Source organism: Megalops cyprinoides, chromosome 25 (genome assembly GCF_013368585.1).
Source record: "Megalops cyprinoides isolate fMegCyp1 chromosome 25, fMegCyp1.pri, whole genome shotgun sequence".
Taxonomy (NCBI): domain Eukaryota; kingdom Metazoa; phylum Chordata; class Actinopteri; order Elopiformes; family Megalopidae; genus Megalops; species Megalops cyprinoides.
The window spans coordinates 11,029,667-11,051,194 of NC_050607.1; the positions used below are offsets into that span (position 1 = coordinate 11,029,667).

General features: G+C 42.9%; 1 protein-coding gene across 1 annotated transcript in view; it reads right to left on the reverse strand.

Annotated features, from left to right (window-relative positions):
* Positions 1–1,074: 1,074 nt before the first annotated feature.
* The window catches only part of syn3 (synapsin III), a 96,610-nt gene continuing 76,156 nt past the window's right edge, over positions 1,075–21,528 (reverse strand). The window contains exons 7-14 of the mRNA XM_036520506.1: positions 20,333–20,395; positions 16,529–16,671; positions 14,509–14,583; positions 14,263–14,365; positions 8,866–8,997; positions 8,171–8,213; positions 7,078–7,237; positions 1,075–3,074 (exon numbers count right to left, since the gene is read on the reverse strand). Coding sequence (XP_036376399.1) covers positions 2,945–3,074; positions 7,078–7,237; positions 8,171–8,213; positions 8,866–8,997; positions 14,263–14,365; positions 14,509–14,583; positions 16,529–16,671; positions 20,333–20,395 — 849 coding nt within the window. The 3' untranslated portion in view covers positions 1,075–2,944. The remainder of the gene's footprint in view (positions 3,075–7,077; positions 7,238–8,170; positions 8,214–8,865; positions 8,998–14,262; positions 14,366–14,508; positions 14,584–16,528; positions 16,672–20,332; positions 20,396–21,528) is intronic.

Consider the following 21,528-nt stretch of genomic DNA (forward strand, 5'->3'; position numbering starts at 1 on the left):
ATTCATGAAAAGCAATGAAAAGGAAATAAGGGAAATTAATAAGCAATAGCCGCATTGGGACAAAGCCATAAAACACACTATAGCAATCTTCAAAGGCCCCTTTTTTATGGCTTCCCCTAGGATACAGTGTAATTTCAGTATAGTGAAGAGGAAATATTACACATCAAAAGCATATGGAAAATCAATGCATACTCAAATAATTGCATTAAGTAATAAAAACACATTTTATGACATGAACATATAATTTGGTCCATTCGACACCACCCCAAAGACAAATAGTGACAACAATGGAACGTTTGCACCTCAGAAAAATTAATAAATAACATGATTAATCACTATCAATCAAATTTTTTTACAGTAGTCAACCATACAAGGACAATGGATGGAAAAACAAGGGTTAAACTGTTCTATACTTCCCCCATTGGTAATAATTTTCCATGTGCGCTCACTCTCAAACTTGAAATAATGCAGGAGAACCGGAACACTCTGGAGATTCAAAACAACGGCACATTTAAAGTTCAGCTAATCCAGCTGTCAATATCATTAAGCACACACCGGGAGTGGCGAGCTGAGGACACAAATGGCCTTTTCTTACTAAACTCAGCAAAATGATGGCGGCCATCATTTTGATCTGCAGACACCAAATTGAAACTCGAGCAAAGGAAGCAATTGTCGGAAATAGTCCCTGATCACCCTGTCCTTTCGGCACGGAACATACGGCAATGTTCCTGTACAAATAAATTGGGAGGGCAAGTTCATTTCATTCATGAACTGTAAGTGGCGTGTCTGCAGAAAGCACATCATCAGATAATCAGAAGCAATTTCAAAGAGTGTGGTAACTCCCTCATTGACATCTGCAGACACATACAGGTATATGCTGTATAAAAGTATACATAACTGTAATTTATCACCAAAGCAATTGAAATGACTTAAACATTACAAACAAGTTAAACCAAATGAGTTCATCAAAGTTTTCTAAAGTTCCACACAAACTTCAGAGAAGACAGTTTTGACTTCAACAGTAATGGCGGTATTTTGCCAACATTACCATTTTAAATGCTCATGATTAATATAAGTGAAACGGTAAACAATACTTAGTAGACGTAGGTTGATTTTGGGCATTTTCAGAAGAAAATAAAAGGTGAGTGTGTAAAACTTATTCATTACTACAGTTTTTTCCGGAATGTTGCACAGGCGCAACATATACAATATTAATGTTGGTCGGAGCTTGGACAGATATATGTTCCTTGTGAATACACAAAGCTAACAAATCGCACTGAGAAACAGTCAACAAGGAAGCACTTCTGAGTGTTCAAGCTATTTTCTGGAAGTAGGTGCATCCAACGTTAAGGCCATGTGTTCATTCATAATTGGGAGGTTCTGAAAAGGTGACCAATAAAGTATGTACGGAAGAAATTCACAGCAAATATACAAAATAAAAAATTTATAAATAAATAAAATACTAGAACCCAACGCTCTCCTCTAGGTGATGACATCTTTACTACAAGCCAGTGCTTTTCTTTGCAGTGAGCAGAGAAATTCAAAATCCAGTTGAATACAAGCTACTTTTCCCTGTGGAGAACTCTCTGGATCCCTTTGAGATGAAAAGTCGTGTAGAAAAACATATGTGAATATGTGGCTGGTGTATGGTGGCAATTTCATTAAGAAACTGAGAGAAAATCTTGACCAAAATGAAGCTGCAATGAAACAAGGACTCATAACAGAGGCCTACTGTATTGACTGCAACCACAATGCATTCTGATTGGTCCTTTTTAATATTTGCATTTTCACTGGTTGATTCTCCCAGCTGTGGACCTACAGGGTACAACAGAATCATGTACAGCTGTAGCCCATAAAGTAGCCCTCTGTTATCTCTATTCATTTCAGTGGTCAAGCTTTTCAGAAAGTCACTTGCCCTTAAATATGAGAATGTATAAGCTTAAATTTCTTAACCCTTTTGTGTGAAATAGGTGTTGCATAAGATTTTGTTTTCTTTTTATTAAGATAAAAATTAAGAAAATATATCTTATACATGGTGCACATATTTTAAGACAGGCTTGACATGTGATGGCAAAATGTTTCTTTTTTTCTGCAGTTTAGTGTTCTGTTTCATTTATCTAGATTTTTCCTTTTGGTGTATTATTTACAGATAATATGGAGTACATGTAACAAATGATCTGGTTCATAAAGGAGTACTGGCCTGTAGTGGAAGACTACACACAGCAGAAGATACGAATGATCCAGGTTAGGAAAGCCTGAGCCTCTCTATGCAAATCGTTCTTTTAAGCACAGAGAAAGATGTAAAATTTCAGTGCAGATATCTTTGGATGTTAAAGGCCAAGCTTTGAACTGCATATTGAAGGTTATAGCCCACCAGATGAAGCAGAGGACAGGCAAGTAGATGAACTGCAGTTAAAGCTAAAAGACTGAAATTAGATCAAATCTTGATCCACCCCCCAATCAGAAATGACCTATTTGGCGCTGTAAGGAAAGGTTTGTATTCCTGCGTTAAGAATAACTGAGAATATGTGACTGGCAAGTTATTTTGTTCTTTTCTTGTGGTTCAATATTTCCAAGGTCTAGAGAGTATCCACATTGCTGTGGAGCCACATATATTTTAAGATTAAAAATTTATGGGGCAAAAAGTGAAAATCTCCACATGTAAATGAGTACTATTAACAATGGATGGAGTAACGGCACTGAAACGGACAATGGAAAGAATGACAGATGCAAAAAGCTGATGTGTATGATGCAGCCCCGCAGGAACTGTCTAAGCGTGTCTTGGTTGCCCTCTGGACAAGACTGAGCGGCGCACCCTCCCGGCTGGTGTGTGGGGAAGTACAGGAAGTAGAGGATGGGAAGCTTCCTCACTGCAGACCCGGGTGTCCCAGAAACGGGTGCCCCCTTTCGGTTTTTCCGAGGCTCATCCCCAGCGAGGGGGGGACTAATCGGAGAAGAGGCTGGCGAAGGACTGCCGGAGGCTGCGGATGGTCTCGGCCTTGGCCTCATCCTCGCTGACGTTCCCCCGCAAAGCCTCCCCGATGCTGAAGGCGTTGGTGAGCGACTGCGATTTACTAGCAGAACAGGAAGGAGGAAAATCGACACCTTGTTTGTCATTTTCCAAACTGAATCGAAGGTGTATTTGTACCCTTTTTACTATTAAGTTCCATAATACTGAAGTTACATTTAAGACAAAAATACATTTGTGGTCTGGAAAAAATCTGTAATTTAGCAGCAATTTAGCAGTAATTTAGTAGTAAATGCCTTTTTTCTAATGTGCAGATTGTTTTCCAAGTGTTCAATGATCCAAATGGTAGATCAGAACATCTGTTACTGCACACTATTGCATAACCTACATCTTTCCCCCAGTATCACACTGGCCAAGACAATCAAAGTGGAACATGCACAAAACATGCTTTTGGCCATAATTAATCTGTGAGGTTTCTGTCCCAGCTGTCCCATTCTCCAGCATAATCAATGCCTTCACTGAACTGATTGCTCACAGAAATTCAGCAATGTTGAGTGAAGTATTTGTGCATTAAGAATTGCAGTTAAACACAGAAACTATGCTGCCTATCTCTGTGGAAGAAAATGGATACCTTTTTACAAACGTGGGGCCAAACAACTTTCTCACACCTCGCTGGCTATCCAAATATTATGCCAGACAACAACAGGCAAGATACGAAATCCCTTGTGAGAAATGACACCTAGGATGCCCTCCCCTCAAATAATTTAGCTAATTAACCTATTAAGTCTATAACAATGAACTGAAGGAAATTAGGACAACAATTTTAACATTGGATTTCTGTTAAAAATGAAATCACAGCCATACCTGAAAACCGGATGGACAACTTGAGGCAAGCATGAGACACCGTAAATGTCACAAAAAATTATTTTTCTACCTCTGCTGCCTGGGTGTGGGCGGCTGTGTGAGACGTGGAAGTGGGAGGCTGAGTCAAAGCTGAGGCACAAACAAGCGTTCTTTTACACTGAGTGATTTTTTATATTTAGGTATTTTTGCATCACTATAAAAAGACTCCTCACCACCAGGTGGTGCTTCAGGGAGCAACCACTACACAAAAATCTACTGTCACTCATTGTGGTACAACATACACCACAGAATATCACTGGTAAAAGAAGGAAACCCAATCCCAGACTCTTGCCGGCTGCTGGGGAACTAAGTCAGCCAATAGCGGAAGAGAGCTTGGTGCTGGCCCACTGTTGAGGCAGCAAGTATTTGCAATATTATTGGCTGTTTAAAGGCAGTTGCAGCTGAGCCTGTGTATAGTGCCTTTGGTGTCTGTGGTCATGCTGATCAGACAGTGATTGAGTCATAAAAGCAGCCTTCTTTGTTCTTCCACTGCCTGCCCCAGCAACAGAGGGACATACTGAATTTCACAGGAACTATTCTTTGTACTGCCATATTGACTTCAGATAAAGGCTTGAACTGATTACAACTACCTGTATCTAAGCATTATTTGAAAGTTAAATTCAAATCTGCCTCCTGAACCTTCATCAAGGAGGAGCAGGACAAAGAAAGTTTCTTAGGTTAAATCAGGTAAACCCCAGATGTCACTCTTGACAAGGACGTAGTAAGCAAAATTAACTGCATAAATCACGATTACCTTTGAGGGGCCAACTGTGTTGGTTCATTTCTCAGAAACTACAGCACCAGGAAAATCTAAACTGCAAGTAAGTAATGGGCAGGAGAACTGAAATTCCCTGAACCATTTTTATATATTTTAATGGTATTTCCAGTGGATCAAATATTATCCATAACATCTGATAAAATATTGTATTTGTTTCAAATAAATTAAAAACCCTTGCTAGGTTTGGGTAAATAAATGCTGATTAATTGTAGATCTATGAAGAATCTTGACCACATGCTGGGATGGAATTCAAAAACAGTCTCAGTGTGTGTTTACTACAAAGTACAGTTCAAAGTCAGGCAGCTAAATCCTGCACTAAAAGCCTTCATATTTCAGAGTGAAATGTGGAATCCTTGTGGTCTTAATATTATCTTAAACATGACATTCTCTTACATTGACATTTTTGTTAACAAGGTAAAGTTCATTCCTTTCAAATACTTGGCCCACTAACAGAGATTCAGGATAAAAGGGACACGGGCAAACTCATTCATAGGACTAGGTCTTTCTTGGTCTTACAGGACAAAGACAAAAATTGGACTAAAATGTAAACATATTACATAATAATGGTGTTACAATAATAGACACATAATTGAAAATGTCTGATTCCCAGTAAAATAGAGATGCGTTATTCAACCTGTCCGATTGAAATCTGAGGTAGAGATTAAAAGATTAAAAGACATAGATTTTGGAGTCACTGAAGCTTGAGAAGCTTCAAATGATCAATAAACAGCTGGGACAGATTGCTCTCAGTTGGATCAATTGAATAAAATTCTATCTGCCAGACACACTTCATGCTCTGTACATATATGCCCACATGTAGAACTGGATATTATGGAGGAGATCAATTTTTTGTCGCAATAAATAAATGGATAAAGGTGACAATACGGTTAATAAAATTGGATTCAAATAAAATGGAGAAAAGGAAACTGCCCTTTCAAAGGCATTGATCTAATCACTTCATTATTTCATGCCTGATCAGTGACATTCAAAAACTGTGATGAACATCCTGTCCAAAGGGAGAGATCAAACTCGTAAAGCCATCTAAACCTTGGCAAGTATTAAAGGCAATGCATTAAAAATATCTGGGTCTTAGTCTGGTATAAAAAGAACATTTAAACACATTCACTTCTCCTCAGTAACTTGAAGAAGGACAATAGTATCATACAAAGAATTATAAGAATCATATCACATCCACAATGAGTAGACTGAGCTCTAAAAGTTTAGTGAAAATGTTGTGTCAATTGCCACGGGGCTGATGTGAATGAGCTGTCGTGAGTTCTAATAGACTTTATTTGTCATTCTGTTTGTTCTTTTTTTTTAAAAAAGCTGACATAAAAGCAATTTTCCTGACTCATAACTCAATTCATGCGCTTCTTGTCGAGTGCGGAAAGAATTTCTTTGTATTGTTATGCTCGATCCAATTTGCCTCGGGATGAAACGTGTCCAACAACTCTGTGAAGGGCTTTGTTTGTGGAGTCATTCCATTCTCACCGGCACCTCCACAAAGACACCGGCCTGTAAGGACTGTTTTGTTTTCTGACTGCGTTGTAAGAAATGAGCAGCTACAGATGGTGGTTTTTAACAGTGTCTCTTAATATAGCTGACCACTTACTGTCAGATGTGAGTAATCATTCTGAGAACATTTATTACAGAACTGATGATTGAAATGAAATGACAAATTTAGTCATTCAAACCTCCGCTTTGTACTTTCAAGTAGTTCTCCAGTTTGCACAGACTATTAAATAAACAAATACTGTGTGGGCTGAAATGGATTAAAGCCAAAATCCTTCAGAATAAAGCTGAAGATGTTCAAATAAAGACTTGGGTGGTCCTGAGTGGTGCCTTTCTTGTAAAGTGTCCTCTAAGGTAAGTATGTTCTCCATGATCATGTATTTTTGGGTATATAACCTACCTGTGATCTCACAAGGAGCAGCCATTTACAGTATATATAATGCAGTGTCTTACAATCACAACTTCTTATTGGCTGATATTCCTGGCATAAAATTTCCTTTTATGCCAGGAAGCTCTGTGCTTATGATGTACTTCCTTTCAGTATTGATTTAAAACAGATATTTGCACAAAGTGCAACTGATCACTCAAAGAAGGCAGCACCACAGTGTAATTCTGTGCCATTTTAACGAAATCTTTTAACCATGTGCCTGACAATGCAGCAATTCAGTTCCATAAGAACACATATGACACAGTGCAGTCTCTTTAAAATCACTCACTTTTGAGTGCAATAGGTACAGCTACTGTATATGCCGTAATTTCATGTTGTTGCCACCAGAGGGCGAAAGAGACGACGGACTGGAATTACCGTATTGTGCCATGTTTCATATGTATAAAAGTCAAATGTATTTTGGTATTAGGCAAAAGCGAGCAAAGGGCAGATATTGACCCCTTATTATTGTGTGGAGACGGGACCTACTTGAGCTGTGGTGGTTGTTTCTGCTGTCCTGACCCGGATGAGGATGCTGGGATAGGTCCGGGCTGGAAAGCCTGGCTTGGAGAGGTGGTGGCTGAGCGCGCTCTCTGCGGAGACCCCTGGGCCGACTGGGAGGGGGAGCTCCCCCTCGATCGGGGAACACCTGCGGAGAATGTGCATAGCAGTGCAGGGCCGTGATAAGCCTGACACCATAACGAGACCAACTGCAGTACTACCATACATCCACAATAATGGGCTCTAACAATAACATGCCGGTCTGTCTGCCATAAACCAGTGTCTTGTTATCATATTATTACATACAGAAAACACTAGAAAACTTTTCAGCGCAAACCACTGAGCTAAGTTCCCTAGTCTCCAAAACAGAAAGTGAGACATAGCAGCCTGCCAAACAGAACCGTAGAGATTTTTGCTCAGAGGTCATAGCCCCAATTAGCTCTGTTCCAGGACCATGTCAGCTGTTTAGACTAGAATATTGGCCATTGACTTATTTGGTTCTGGAAGAGTGCTACAGAGCAGTTGATACATACACTTCAGTCTGACGATTCATTCTGCTCTGTGGGGAACAGTGAGTCAGACCTCTGCTGTATTAGTTTTACTCATTTTTAAATTTTGGCTCTGCGGATAAAAAAAAGGTGTAGTATCTCCTTTTAAGGGGGATTTCTAGGGCTAGCAAGGTAATACAGAGAAACAAATAAAACCACAAACAAGATACGCTCAGCAATTTTAATTCTGAAATTCAATAACAAGATCTCTCACTGTGAAAAGTGCCCAGAGAGGGGAGTATACCGGTTATTTTCTTCTTCCTTAACTTTTTAGAACAGGCTTTGCATTTATTAAGGTTTATCACCTGTGCCCAATCACTTGTCTGACCAATGAGGCAGTACAAAGCTTGTGTAACAGTCAAAGCCACGTTAAAATGTCGATTTGTGATTGATCAGTTGATCAAAACACAAAACAGAACATCTAACATAGGTAACCGTAATATTCTGAAAATACACTGCACTAACACGGCGGTGACTTCCCGTGAATCACAGGGCGAGCTGTGGTAATGTGTCGAGGAGGATGGGTCACCAACCTTGGGCTCGTCTTGGCTGGGTCGTTAGAGGTCCAGGCTGGGGCTGCAGGGGAAAAGGCCGTCAGGTTAGTCATTAACCGGACTCAGCGCAGTAGGACTCAGCCTGTCCTACTGCGCTGTGACATCACGCGCCTGAATCCCATACAGGACTCTGCTGTTGCTGCGTTAGTGTAAAGCCTTTCAGCAGTTCCGGTTGCAAAGCTGGCCCTGTGGAACAGTCACCGAGCGTGCAGCAACATGTGTGGGACCGTGTGCACTGTAAGCTGCCCTGGAGAGGAGCGTCTCCTGAGCAAATGAAGTTATGTCGAAGAGTGAGACATCACAAATCCCTGAACGTGTAGTTCGAGTGGGCACTCGCACATCTGTAGAGAGTGAGAGTGGCTCTCTTCAAAACATCTTTCTCTAAAGCCCTTCCCCCCCACAAGGCCCGTTTAGCCCGTTGGCTGCGGTCAATGGAAAATACTCCTGCGCTTGGCAGCGCACGCTTGCCAAGCCTGATGTAACATTTGAATGATGTGCAGCACTTTAGCACTGCGTCCGGTATTGCTCTACATGTGGAATGACTCCTCTTTGAAAGGGTACATCTCAAAGGTAGGGCTTTTCAGGTGAAAGGCAAATGACGCAAATGCTATACCAATGGCTGACTGTGACGCGGGCAGTGCAGGTGACAGAGGGAGGGAGGGAGGGAGGGAAACCTTGGCTGAGGTAAGCGGAGGCGAGGAGGCGCCGGTGAGCAGCGCGGCCATTTTGTTCACCACAAGCTCTGTGATCAGCTGCTTGTCCTCCTCCACGTGCTCCCCTATCAGAGGCATGGAGCTGTCCATCACCTGGAGACACCAAGAGGACAGCCAATCACGGAGGGGCGGAAGAGAAAAAGAGAGAAGAAAATCTGCAATGAATCAGGGGGCTCGTTTACTAGAACACATTGCATATTTCAAACCACGTGTTTAGCTCAAATTGACAGACAATATACTTTTACTCTGAAATTAATATTGCACTGCAGTGCAAAGACTTGGAACTGTTGTCATAAAACACCAAGTGACCTGTCCTAAAGATGTTCAGTTTTCGGTTCATTAACTTATGAATCAAGTAACACAAATCAAACATTACAGTGGAACAGACAGTTTTGTGGCACTTGTGTAAATTCAGGATACCAAGATTTTAGTAAATGTGAACTGCTGCAGTTTGGACACTAGAGGCCAGTGTTGGACAGTGCTGCTCTCTTTGTTAAGGTTCTGTGGACGAGGAGGGTGAACTCACTTATGAACCAATCAGAAATCACTAAAGAAGGGTGACCAGCAAATTCTTAAAGGAATGGAAAGATGCTATTTGTATCCGCTACTCATTTTATCACTGTCCTGCATGCAGGGTGTAAAGGGCTTCAAAAACCCTATGCCACTAGGGGGGTTCACTGTGCATTTGTAGGTTTGAAAACTGCTCTTAAGAGACAGGTCGGTGAACCACACTCACAAGCACTCCTGAACACTCGCACACGGTTGTGTATGCACACGCTCACCAAGCGCACACACATCCACACCCTGTAAATCAGATCCAGTGCATTTGTCATCTTACAACGAAGAGACTGTGGAAGGACATTTCATCACTCGGAGAGGGTGGAGATCAAGACGAGAGAAACACTACTGGGAACGTGAACACCCTATAAAAATATTAACAGCCTAAGGAGTCTGAAAAAACATATTACAGGGAACAAACACAGAATAAAGGGCAATGCAATACCCAGATGCTTGAAAAGCAGTATAAATCACAAGTATAAATATTGTCTGCATCCTAAAGCGGTGCTACTATTAACAGGTTTTACATGGAAAAAAATCCCCCGCTCACATTAAAACACCACCACCGCCTCGTTTAGTGTTGTGCATACTTCTAAGTTCAGGGACTTCTGATAAACCAAAAAGGCATGAGTCTAAATTAGAAAAAAAGCCACACTCGCTTCAAATTAGAAACAAAACAAACCAGAAAAGCCACTTGCAGGCAGAGCAGAATGGCTTGGTGTCCCAGAGTATACCGAGCGCATACATTTGGTCAGCGCTTAAACACAGAAGGGCCTTTCATATACGCGCGCTGCCTCATAAACAGAGCCCGGAGGGAGCGCGGAGAGGAAAGCCCTTCTGGACAGGAGCTGGGGAAGACAGGGTGGTGTTGCCTGTTAGTCATGACCGCATTGATTGAGGTCTGCGCGACTGGCAGCCGACCGCGAGGCAGATTTCAAATGAATGCGGTCTCGCTCTGAGCCGGGGTACACCCTGGTGATTTACTGGAACATAAAGTCATCCAGCAGATGACACGGTCGCGTTGCCCTCCACGTGTGTTGGTAGGGGTTGTTGTTTGTGATATTTTATTGGGGTGCACGGTGTTCTTTTTCCCTCTTGATTTGGACTACTGTGACGCTTCACAGAACTGTCTCATAGGCCACGTTTTTGTCCCAATCCCGGGCTGGTGACCGCAAGGTACTTTAACACCAGCTGTCCTGGAACTTCAAAAGAACATTTTTTAAGCCATGAATGTTATTTTATTTCAGTTCTTGCATGTTATCATTCATTTCTGCAATTCCACCCCGAAGGAATCATATCAATCCTATGATAGCAATGTTTATCATAAATCAAATTTTATAAGGTTGTAATGGTATTAAGTGACGTGTCTTTATGTGCTTCAGATTTAGGTTTTGAAATTCATATTTTAGCAAACTGAGAGGGATTCCTACTACAAGGAACTTAAACATTTTAACAAGCCCACACCCCAACAAAGAAAACACACAGAGAATGACAACCCTTTCCTGGCAAATCTCTATGCTATATGTCAGTGATCACCTAGTTACTGTGTATTACAGAAAAGTAGGTCATCTGCATCACTTACACATGATATCCTTGAAAGATGGTGGTGTAAAAATATTTGATTTTATATGCATCTAATGGCCTAATTCACATCCCTCATGTTCCCTGGTTTAAATTTCAAACCAAAATATAATTTCTAATTTCTTTCAATAAATATAGATCAAAATTAAAATACCATAAATGAAATATATTATTCCCCACCACCACCACCATCTTCCATTTGGGTGGTGTCTTGAATATTCCTTTCTGGCAACGGGACAAGTACATTTTCTGTTTGTTTTGTTTTCACTTTACAAAGGACAACCAACAAGTGAACTTCCCCTTTGCTAATTAAATTCTATCTGGCTTAGAGGTCAGGGGAAGAGCATGGGTCTTGTTGTGAAACATTCTTGCTGGGTTGACTCACTCTGGTCCCTGTCTCCCACCAACGGACATGCACAGATCATGCAGTGTCACCGGGTCTCCGGAGACGGGAGAGATTTCCTGCGATAACAAAAGGGGTGGAATGCATGACATGCGAGCTAAAAATGTACGGAATTACGAAGTTTAATATTCCATCTAAATAAGGAGATCCCTGCCTCTGTGCAACAATAACTGTAAATTACCATAGAGCTCTCATGAGGAATAAGGCAAAGAGCAGCACTGATTTACATAGGAGAGGGGGAAAAAGTGCTATGGATCCATTAAGTGTAACTTCTTTAAATCTGAACACTAACAAATTAGCATTTTGTACAATTTTAAGTTCTACTGATCATCCCTTGGAGATATGCACTCAAAATCAAGATTTAAAACAGGGGTTTTTTAAAAAGGTTTTCGCAAAACATAGGATAGGAATTTGATTTTCTTCTTATTAAATTATTGTGGGATTTGAAACACCTGTCTTCACCATTTACCCTTAATATGTTTAGTCATGCAGTGGTCATATTGCAGACAGATTCAATCAAAATAGGAGGCAGTTTAGCCAAATCTTAACATGTGGGCAATCAACACGCAGGCAATGCCATGACGCAGACAACATTTTTCTTCAGGCTGAGAGAAATGGAAAAATACACTGAAATTAAGTTTTCATGCTTTCAATCATGCTTATCAGTGAATGGTGTTGGAATTGTGCCTTCAAAGTTATGCACCAATATTATGCATTTGTAGAGGCAATGAGTAGAGAGGGGCAACAAGTCAAACATGTTCACAATACCTGTTGTATTACGGGTACAACATTTAAAAGTAAAAATAGATGGTTTCTGTGTTGCTGCTGGACTTGTACCTAGTCTGGCCAACCATTGAAACCTGGTCATGCAGCACTTCTAATATTGTTGATACCTTATGGTTTTTTGCTAGTGTCGTACTCTACCTCTCTTGTGAGTCGCTTTGGATAAAAGCGTCTGCCAAATGAATAAATGTGAATGTAATGTAAATGTAAAAAATAAATGTGTGACTGCTGCTCGCCTGGTGGTGCATTTTCTTGATGTGTTTTTGTGTGCACTGAATCCTTCCTCGGAGTAAACACTCCTCCTACAGGATCTACTTAGCCTTTGCTCCTTATCCAGCTGTGCCCTGCAGGCCGTATGTCGCGTCTGTAGAGATAAGCTGGGCTTGTCTGCAGGAAGCAAGCGGGTCGTTGGTGAGCGGTCGGGGCGGGTGGGGGGGAGAGAGATGCCTGTGACACAGCAGCCTGCACCCCATCCCGTACGGGATGGAGCCATACGGCGGTCCCGCTTATCACCGGGCCCAGCTGACCCACTGATCTCGTAGGAACAGCATGAGCTCAGAAGAACAACAGGAAGTGCCTGGGGCATTGCCTGTTCTCCCCTCAAAACAGACGCGCACTGTCTCCGGCGCGTTGTCCGCCTCCAGGCTGGGAACGAAATCTTCCCCTGGTCGTGGGCAGGCAGGACAGCAGTCAGGTGGCTTCAGTATTATTCAGAACATCGTTTCATGCTCAAAAAATGCTTCCATTGAATGGTATGAACTGAATATCTCTCTCCCTTGTCATTTTCAGTAGAAGTTCATACAGTGATAAGTCTTCTCTCGAGAGAGACTACTCTTCTTTCTTTCTCCGCACTCACTTTCTTAAAATGCCCAGCCTTTATGCACCCAATTTTGTGGTATTTAAAAATGCCTTACATCGTATGTTTTAATCCATGACCACCGTGTGAAAGAACCATGGGAACTGTATCTTAATTCAAGACATTTTGTATGTGTTAATTTAAATTAATGTGGTTTTCATCTCTTAAGAGTAACTGGTGACCAGGTCACTTAAGCTGCCAGCCAACAGAGAAATTATTAAGCGGTTATGTTACGTAAGGGAAGTATATCACTGTTACTTCATATCTCAATGCATGAGATATATCCCTGTCTGGATAACTTAGAATATACAATGTACGCCCACTACCTACTGGATTTTCAAAACTCCAAGAATGTTGACTCACTAAAGCAACAGAGATCATCATTAGAGGTCTGGCAGACTCCTATGAGCTCACTATTATACACAAACGCTGTTCCAGAAGGAAATCAAATCATTGTTAAACAACAATGCTCTTTCTTTATCCTGACCACATGTTCATTGTTTCTGGCTCTGATCAGGTCTGACGCCCACTTGCCATTGCGGTCTTTGCCCCGCCCTCTTTTGTCATTACCAGTCTTTCAACGCGAGCGATTGCATTATCGCTATGAAAAAGCAACAGTCCAGAGGACTGATGTGTGCTGGCCTGAATAGGGGACTGTCAAACGCTGTTACACGCTTACAGATAAGAGTTGAGGGACGAGAAATGGCCGCTATCTCGCAAATTCACATGAGCTCTGGACACGGGCTAAAACTGTATCAGGGCCATCAAAGCAGAGCTGACCAGTGGAATATTAAAGTGGTTTTGGCCCATTTTTAAGTAACTTGCTGAAACAATGCCATTGCAGCCTGATCTGTCTAACGAGAGCAGTTCATCTTGGTTGCCTGTATTTAACTTCGTGCCACTCAAACAGTTTCTTTTGGCATCACCGAGGAAACAAACGTCTCCGCCTGCGCACCTATGCGACAGCCAAGCCAAAAAGGCAGCGCTTTCGCATAACCCGACCCCTTCCAAAGCGCGGATGAGGCTTCCAGCCGCGTGATTTCCACCCTGACAGCTTTGACAGACGCAAATACATTCGCACGCACATTTAGAGCGGCCGTTTCATGCGCCAAGATTCCGGGCACCGCTTTCAGGGTTCAAATATAGACCTGGGAGGGAGAAGCGAAAACAAACGGACCTCGATGATGTAGTCGCTGCCGTCTTTTCCGTGGACCGCCTTCACCGCACAGATGTCCAGGCCGCCAAACATCTCCGCACAGGAGTCCACCCACAGCCGATACCTAGCGCACGGGCGCACCCAACACCGTTAGCCAAACAAACACCACAGAGCCGCCAGCCTGACCGTCGTCCGGACCGGCTCGTTTTAAAATGAAAACACTATTCATGATTACTTAAGGCTTTAAAAGAAGATGATATAACGCACCTGTCAGTCATTGCGATCTGCTCTAGCATCGCGGAGCCTGTATTGGCCTTCCAGTTGCCTGAGATGGACGTTCTCCTGTAAGGGGAAGGCGAGTCAAGCATTTACTTTCAGAAAAAAAATTACAGGCAGGGAACAGAGGGTTAAACATTCAATTGTATCCTGCAGCGGCTTATGAGAGGGTCACGGCCTTCGTTTCGTCTGTGGCTTTTAGCCCCCGCTGCAGAGGCGTATCTCTGTGACTGAAGACAAGCCCTCAGCGTCATGACTAGCGCTAGCGCTACAAGATGGTAAACCAAAGAGGGCGTGATGTCATAAGGGTGGCTGCTGAGTTGCAAAAGAAACTTGAGGGCCAGACGAAGACCAGCGGGATGTTCTGTTGCCACAACAGCGTGGCTTATCCGCGAATGATGAATGCAACACAATGAGATCAGCCCCTTAGAGCCAATCAGAATGCTTTTCATGCGGACTGCCGGAGGCCCGGGACTTTTGGGGCGTTCAGCACGGTTGCAGGAAGTGCCAGGACATGTGTGGGCTGCTGTTCCCTAAAAATTATTACTGCACATCGTTTAAGAGTCAAATGCATAGAATTAAGTGCCACTGTGTCATTGAGTCTTTGGAATGGGGGGACAAACATTTAATGTTAAAACTGTCCAGTTATCCATTCAGGACAAAAACCTGCGGTAGACTGGATCAATGTACAGGCAACAGACAGACACAAAGGTGTGCTCTGCTGCTTACAGGCAGTAGTATATTGACATGTATCAATTATTTCAAAAGCAAACGCCCACACACAAATTAAAAATTTTAGGACACTGCTGATGAAAATGCTGACATTTACAATGGGAGACTTTCAGAGGCCTCTCTTTCAGTTCTACTCAGGATAACAACAGCAGAACCCCGCTTGGGATGTGATCCCACTACCTTCTGGTTACTAGTCCACAACTACACCACAGTGTCTCAACAGACCAGACCAGAAGTCTCACATCACTTGTAAAAACACTGTTTTGAGTTTTATGACATTATGTTTACCCTCCTAAGGTCAATAAAGCAGCCAACAGTACCTCTGTATAATTCTCAGACTGGGCGAGTCCCAGTTTTTCCTTTCATGGGCAGATCCCTCTGTACTCAGAATAGAACAGTCTTTAAGAGCTTTTCAAGACCCCGGTACTACAAGCATCTGGCAGTCACAGCGAGGCAAATACAGTAATTAATGTCTCAATGCCTCTGACAACAGCACCTTGTCATCAAAGACACGGGGAGTGTGGGCGAAGGGAGTGGCCTCGGTGATTTCGAAGGTGCGAAGACGCTGACCGAATGGGAAGTTCTGCGGTGGCTGGGACAGGATGCGGACATAGCGAGTCACGGTCCCGCTTCCCAACATCCCCACCCTGGGGCTGGTGCTGCTTTCTCAGAAAAACCAGGGCTGTGCTCAATTAGCAGCACACTGCAAACTCTCTCACAGAGGGGCTGATGGGAAATGTAGTCCAGAGCTTGTTCATTGTACCCTCCATCAGCCCTTCATTCACTGCTGTGCTGTATATTGAGTGCGTGTCTATGTCCTGCACAGCCTGTTATGTCTTTCACTGGGACCTGTATCTGTGCAATAATACAGTGTCAGATTAAGTAAACGAACATATACAACTGTATTTCACAATGAATCAATAACAGTTCAGCAATACCTGATAGATAATCGCACCACAAGGTCTGTAGACATACTATAGTTTAACATGACTGGGCTATCAGTGGGGGGCAAAACAACCAATCGTCTCTCGCTCCCTGATGACAGGAGATAAGTCCTGTAATGCATCACTATGGTTCTCTGCACTCTCCCTTGTTCAGTGCCCCACTGACACAGTAGTGTGTTGACTGTGGCAGTCTGGGTACAGGACATTACTCAAGGTGACAGCAGTGCTCTACCTGGGAAGTGAACCGATGCCCTTCCTGCCCAGACCTCAACTCCACACCCCCGCCCAGCTGCTACCCGCCCCTCTCCAGGGAACCCAGATCAACCAGCACTTACATGTAGGCCTTGTAATTGTTGCCGATTTTCTGGATCCTGATGTCGTACTTCGAGTCGATGTATGGCTCTGTGGTTGCATACGTCTTTGCCAGGGCAACCACGCTGGTTATGTCCTGGAAGTCATAGTGGTTCTCCACCTTTATCTGTTGGTGTGGGAGAAAGGGGCAGCACTAATTAGAACAGCATGTTTGTTTAAGAAAGAGACAATGTTTGGATGACAGATTAGTTTACAGCGCCTTTCAAATTGGTGAATGTACTAATCAAAAAGGAAAATTAAATATTCCCCCCAACAAATGAGTAGAGGAGTTTGAGAGATACGTAATGTGTTACAACATGACAGGATTTCAAAAAGTTACTGACTCCACAGTAATTATGAACTACACACTACTCCACTCATGACTTGAAACTGAAGCATCCATCACTCCTTCAAAGATGATGACCTGCCACGGTCACAACCTGTGAAATGTGATTGGATTTATAGATTTTTCCCATTTACAATATTCTTTTTTCAGATTGCACTCTTTTGGGGCTTTCTTTTAATAAGTGGAAATTACATTTCATGGAGGACATTCAACTACAGCTTGATTTTAATTGCTAGTGAGCTTTGGATGCAATTAAATATTTAATTTGGTTTATAAAGTAGGCCAGTGTATAGAAGACAGAGCGTCCATCCTTGGCCTTATCGATCGGATTCTTGCTGTTCCTAATACAGTGAGTGACCTTCTACTGCAGAAATCACCATGGCGATAACAAGCTTAATTAAGAAAGGGATTCCGGTAATGAAGACACGACTCAGCTATGATTAAAAGGGCCCGCAGATGGATAAAAATAAAAACAAGAAAATTAGCCCTTCGTGCTCAGTGGGCTGTCATTAAAATGCACGGGGACGAGCTAAATTTTCAGATTTTATGCATCCAAATGCCGTCATCTCTCTTTTTGCGATTGTTATTTTTGTGATTCATCCGCGTGGGAGTGCAGGGTGACTCTGGGGTCCGGGCGCTGGGGTAGGCGGGCTGACGATCGCTCCCACACACCCTCCTTCCCTGGCCACTTCAGTGGACCGCAAAGAGCGCAGCCACACAATGGCACTGGATGGAAAATAAACCTTCCGTGGGGCTCTCAGGCACGAATAACAGCAGCCTGATGCAGAATGCGGGGCTGCGCCGTGCAGGTTTACTCCGTGTTTTCTGTCCTTGTGCACTTCCTGTGTCTGCTGGGAATGTTCGTCCGTGAAGTGAGGCATCCTTTAAGGATCCTCAGCAACCTATTTGTTTTCTGAGACATTAAATACAGGGTAAGCGTCTTTTTTTAGTGCTGGCAAGCATTACATATTCAATGGAGTGATCAATATATTGATTCTGATGCCAACTCCAATGACAATGGCTTCAAGCTAAGATATTTAAATAAATGCTATGCGTTTATTAAGCTGAAGTTGAAGTAAATTAATCTCCTACCTGACCTTAATGTACTTTGAGCATGAAACTGAAGCAAATACCACTATTTCCATTATTGACAGAACTTCACGAGTTAGGCAACTGCTGAAATTTTAAATCTTAATCTTGCACTAACCCCAATTAGCATTCACTCATTTGTCCAAATTTCCGCTCACCGTATTTGACGGAATGCTCTGTAGTACCTGAATTGAATTTAATCACCTGTTACATTTACAAGAATGCTCTGCAAGCAAACATCCCTTGGTAACCGGGTTGCAAGCAGAGGCTGGAAAAAAGGTCCATTTGAATTTGAGCACTGTTCAGTGAGGACCTCTACAATGTGCGTTTGAATGGTCTACAATAATCAGAGTGGAGTGGCAACCATCCAGCAGACTTTGCAGCTTCTGCTCAATAATCAGTTGTCCTGGACCTCTTCAGGGAGGCTGAGTGGGTGAACTGAGGACCTTTGTACAATAGGGTGACCTAAGCGCTGACGTGCTGAGACGAGGGGTTGTAGTCCTTCAGGGAGCCAGACTGGGAAACCCTGCTTTAGCATGTGGGGGTTGAGTATGGGAAGTGGACCCTGCCAGTGGACACAAAGGGCCATGTGAAAGCTTCGTCCTGGATGGGGGGGTCATCTGCAGTCCCCCACAGTCATCATAAGCTTTGTTTGGTTTTGTCCTTCTAACTGCACTCCTAGGTGTGTGTGTGTGTGCGTGTGTGTGCTGTGCTTGCCATGCTAACCGCTAATGGCCCACTTAGCCAATCTGGTGCAGGTTTTTTCCCTGCTCCTTTGGAAAGCGCAGGAGAATGGTTGCTCGCTTGTGTCCGTTCGTGTTGTTATTTACTCTGTTCTCATGAGCAACCCGTGCTGGGTTACGAGGCGTGGCAAACTCTTTATTCTACAGAGAGTATGTGTCCCATGGACACACCACTGAAGGCATCAAGATGGGCTGAGCTGTTGTTTGGGCAAAAGCTTGGGCTGGTTATCTTTACGGAGTCGCGAGCGTTGTTTTGTCTTTGTTGTTGTTGTCTGTTGCTGTCGGCGTTTCCGCCGCTCGACTGCGGCATGAGACTCGGCGGAGTGTTTCCAGAGCGCATGCCAGGGAGGCATGTCTCAGGCTGCCAGGCGGCACGGCGGATCCAAGACATTCCTGAGACCAGATTCCGCCATTAAAACGCGAGGAGAGTCCGAGACGGAGATGAGCGGGGGGTTTACTGTAGGGGGAGCGTAATGACAGAAACGCATGTCTCCTGAACGTCTGCTTTCCTATAGCGCCGACGGGCCTAGGTCACAGGGGGACTCGCAGGCGGGGTCCAGCCCTATGCCTGGAGGGCCGCAAGGCGTCTGTCTAAAACACTAACAGGTACTACAGCCCTGCAAAATGAGCTCAGATGAAATCTGACATAAAATATTTAAGTTCAGGTCAACACGGCAGGGTCATAATTCTGTATGTTCTGTATGTTGCTGCCACATTGAAAAAAAGCTGGGAAAGTGTATATCATATGGGTAGTATACTGAGGAAATGACACAAAAATGTAAACAACCATTTCCTTTGGATCTGACAAAACAAAGTGTGAGATCATATACACCTGGCTGTGGCCAGTAAGAAGAATGCATTACAACAGGAAATTTGCACATGCATTTTGAGGAAGAATCTACTGGGAGAGAGTGTATATGTGAAAGTGTGTGTGTGTGTGTGTGTGTGTGTGTGTGTATACATGTAATGTACATTAGATGAAATATTAAAATGCATTTTGAGTTGGGATTTAAATACATTCCCAAGCATTTTCTGGACATTTGAGCAATATGTTAAGCATTTCATGTTAAGTAAATAGGCCAGACCTGTAAAGCATAATGTGTTTTTCTGTATAATCAGAGACGATAGCTTTAGCAATATTATGACAACTTGGTATCACTTAAGTAGAAAATGGATATAAATACATATAATGAATGTGTGCTTGAACTGTCTAAAACATTTATAATAACCTGAGAGATAGCTGAAAGGTCGTCTGTGCAGGCCGGCCTGTCTGAGTGTCTGCTGATCTCCTTATGCTCTCCTTTCATTCTGCTGTGGAAAGCCCCTGCTAGCACCTCTACACCAGCATGGGCCAGCACTGAGATCATGGGCGTTAACGAGGACTGGATCCAGTAATCAGCAACATGCCTGCCCCTCCTCCGAGTAAACAGCCTCGTCTCCTTGGCGTTCCCAGAGGCACACGGGGAGGAACTTTAGAGGGAATGCTACTCTCGGGCTCGTTAACCCCCCCCCCATAAATCAGACTGACCCTGCCCTCTGAGCACACGAGCGGGTGGGAGTGATGGCGTCATCAAGCGGCGCCTGACCCGCTGTGTCTCCGTGGGACTTACCTTTCCCATGCCGGAGTGGGCGTGTCCCATCTTGACCACCACTGGGAACGTGGGTGTGGTGAGCTGAAAGAAAAACACAGCAGAGAGCCGTCAGCCACCTCAGAGGCTGTCACCCTGGCAACAGGCCTACGGCCGGTGGCTGTCCATGGCTCAGTCATTCTGTTTACAGTGATCAGATGATCATGAAAATACTGCAGGGGGTAAATTTTTCTTTATTTTGGTACATGATTACACAATTGACCACTTTGTTATGAAAACTGAGAGGAACCAAAAGTGTTCTAAAAATGATATTTGCTACAAGAATAATTTCCAAACAATCAAAAAACTATAATTTCAGGGTATGTGCTATAGCCAAATGAATACTGAGTTGAGAACAAAATAAAAAGGATTCTGGGAAACTGGGTTGGAAAACCTTCATGGCAAAAGATAGGGCTCTGAACAAAAGGAAAAGACCGCAGACAAAAAACAAGAGCCCGTCCTGTATGTGTAATCTAAGTCAACACCAACAGATGACTAAAACATTCCTCAACAGATATATTGCAATGTCTATTAATCTCTTGCTATAATTATAAACAGGTGCCCAACAAAGAAGTTTGCTAAATGAGTAAAAATCTTTTTTCTCCCGTTCTGGCCTTTGATATGATCAGATGATGAGGTTTTTTTTTTTTTGCTCTGGCCTCTGACATTGTCAGATATTACATTCTCCTGGGTGTGCCTCCGCTCAATTGGCAATTCAGCTAAATTCTCTAATACATCAATAATGCATATTTCCCATCCTAATACAGTACAATAAAAGACCACCAATAAAAGGCCACATGTTTTCAATATTGAGCTTATTGTTCCTACCCTTCAATGGACAAAAACTGAAATTTACGTTAATAAGTACATCCAGACAGCACATTCATTTTGAAGCAAATTTTGTGATTAACTGATTAATCTGACACTGATTACCAAAGTTGTATAGTGAGTATTTTTTTTAAGTGAGTATTTCTTAAAGTATCAAATTCTACACTAACCTTTCACTGCATCAAAATGCACTTTTCTGGATGTTAGATACTGTATAAAATACTTCAAGAGAATAGTTTCAAGCAGATGGTGAGAGAAGCCAGGGAAAAAAAAAGATAAAAAGAGGAGTAATTAAGGTCATCCTTATACAGTTTACATGCCATTCTTTTCATGCTGGTATTTAAGGAGGT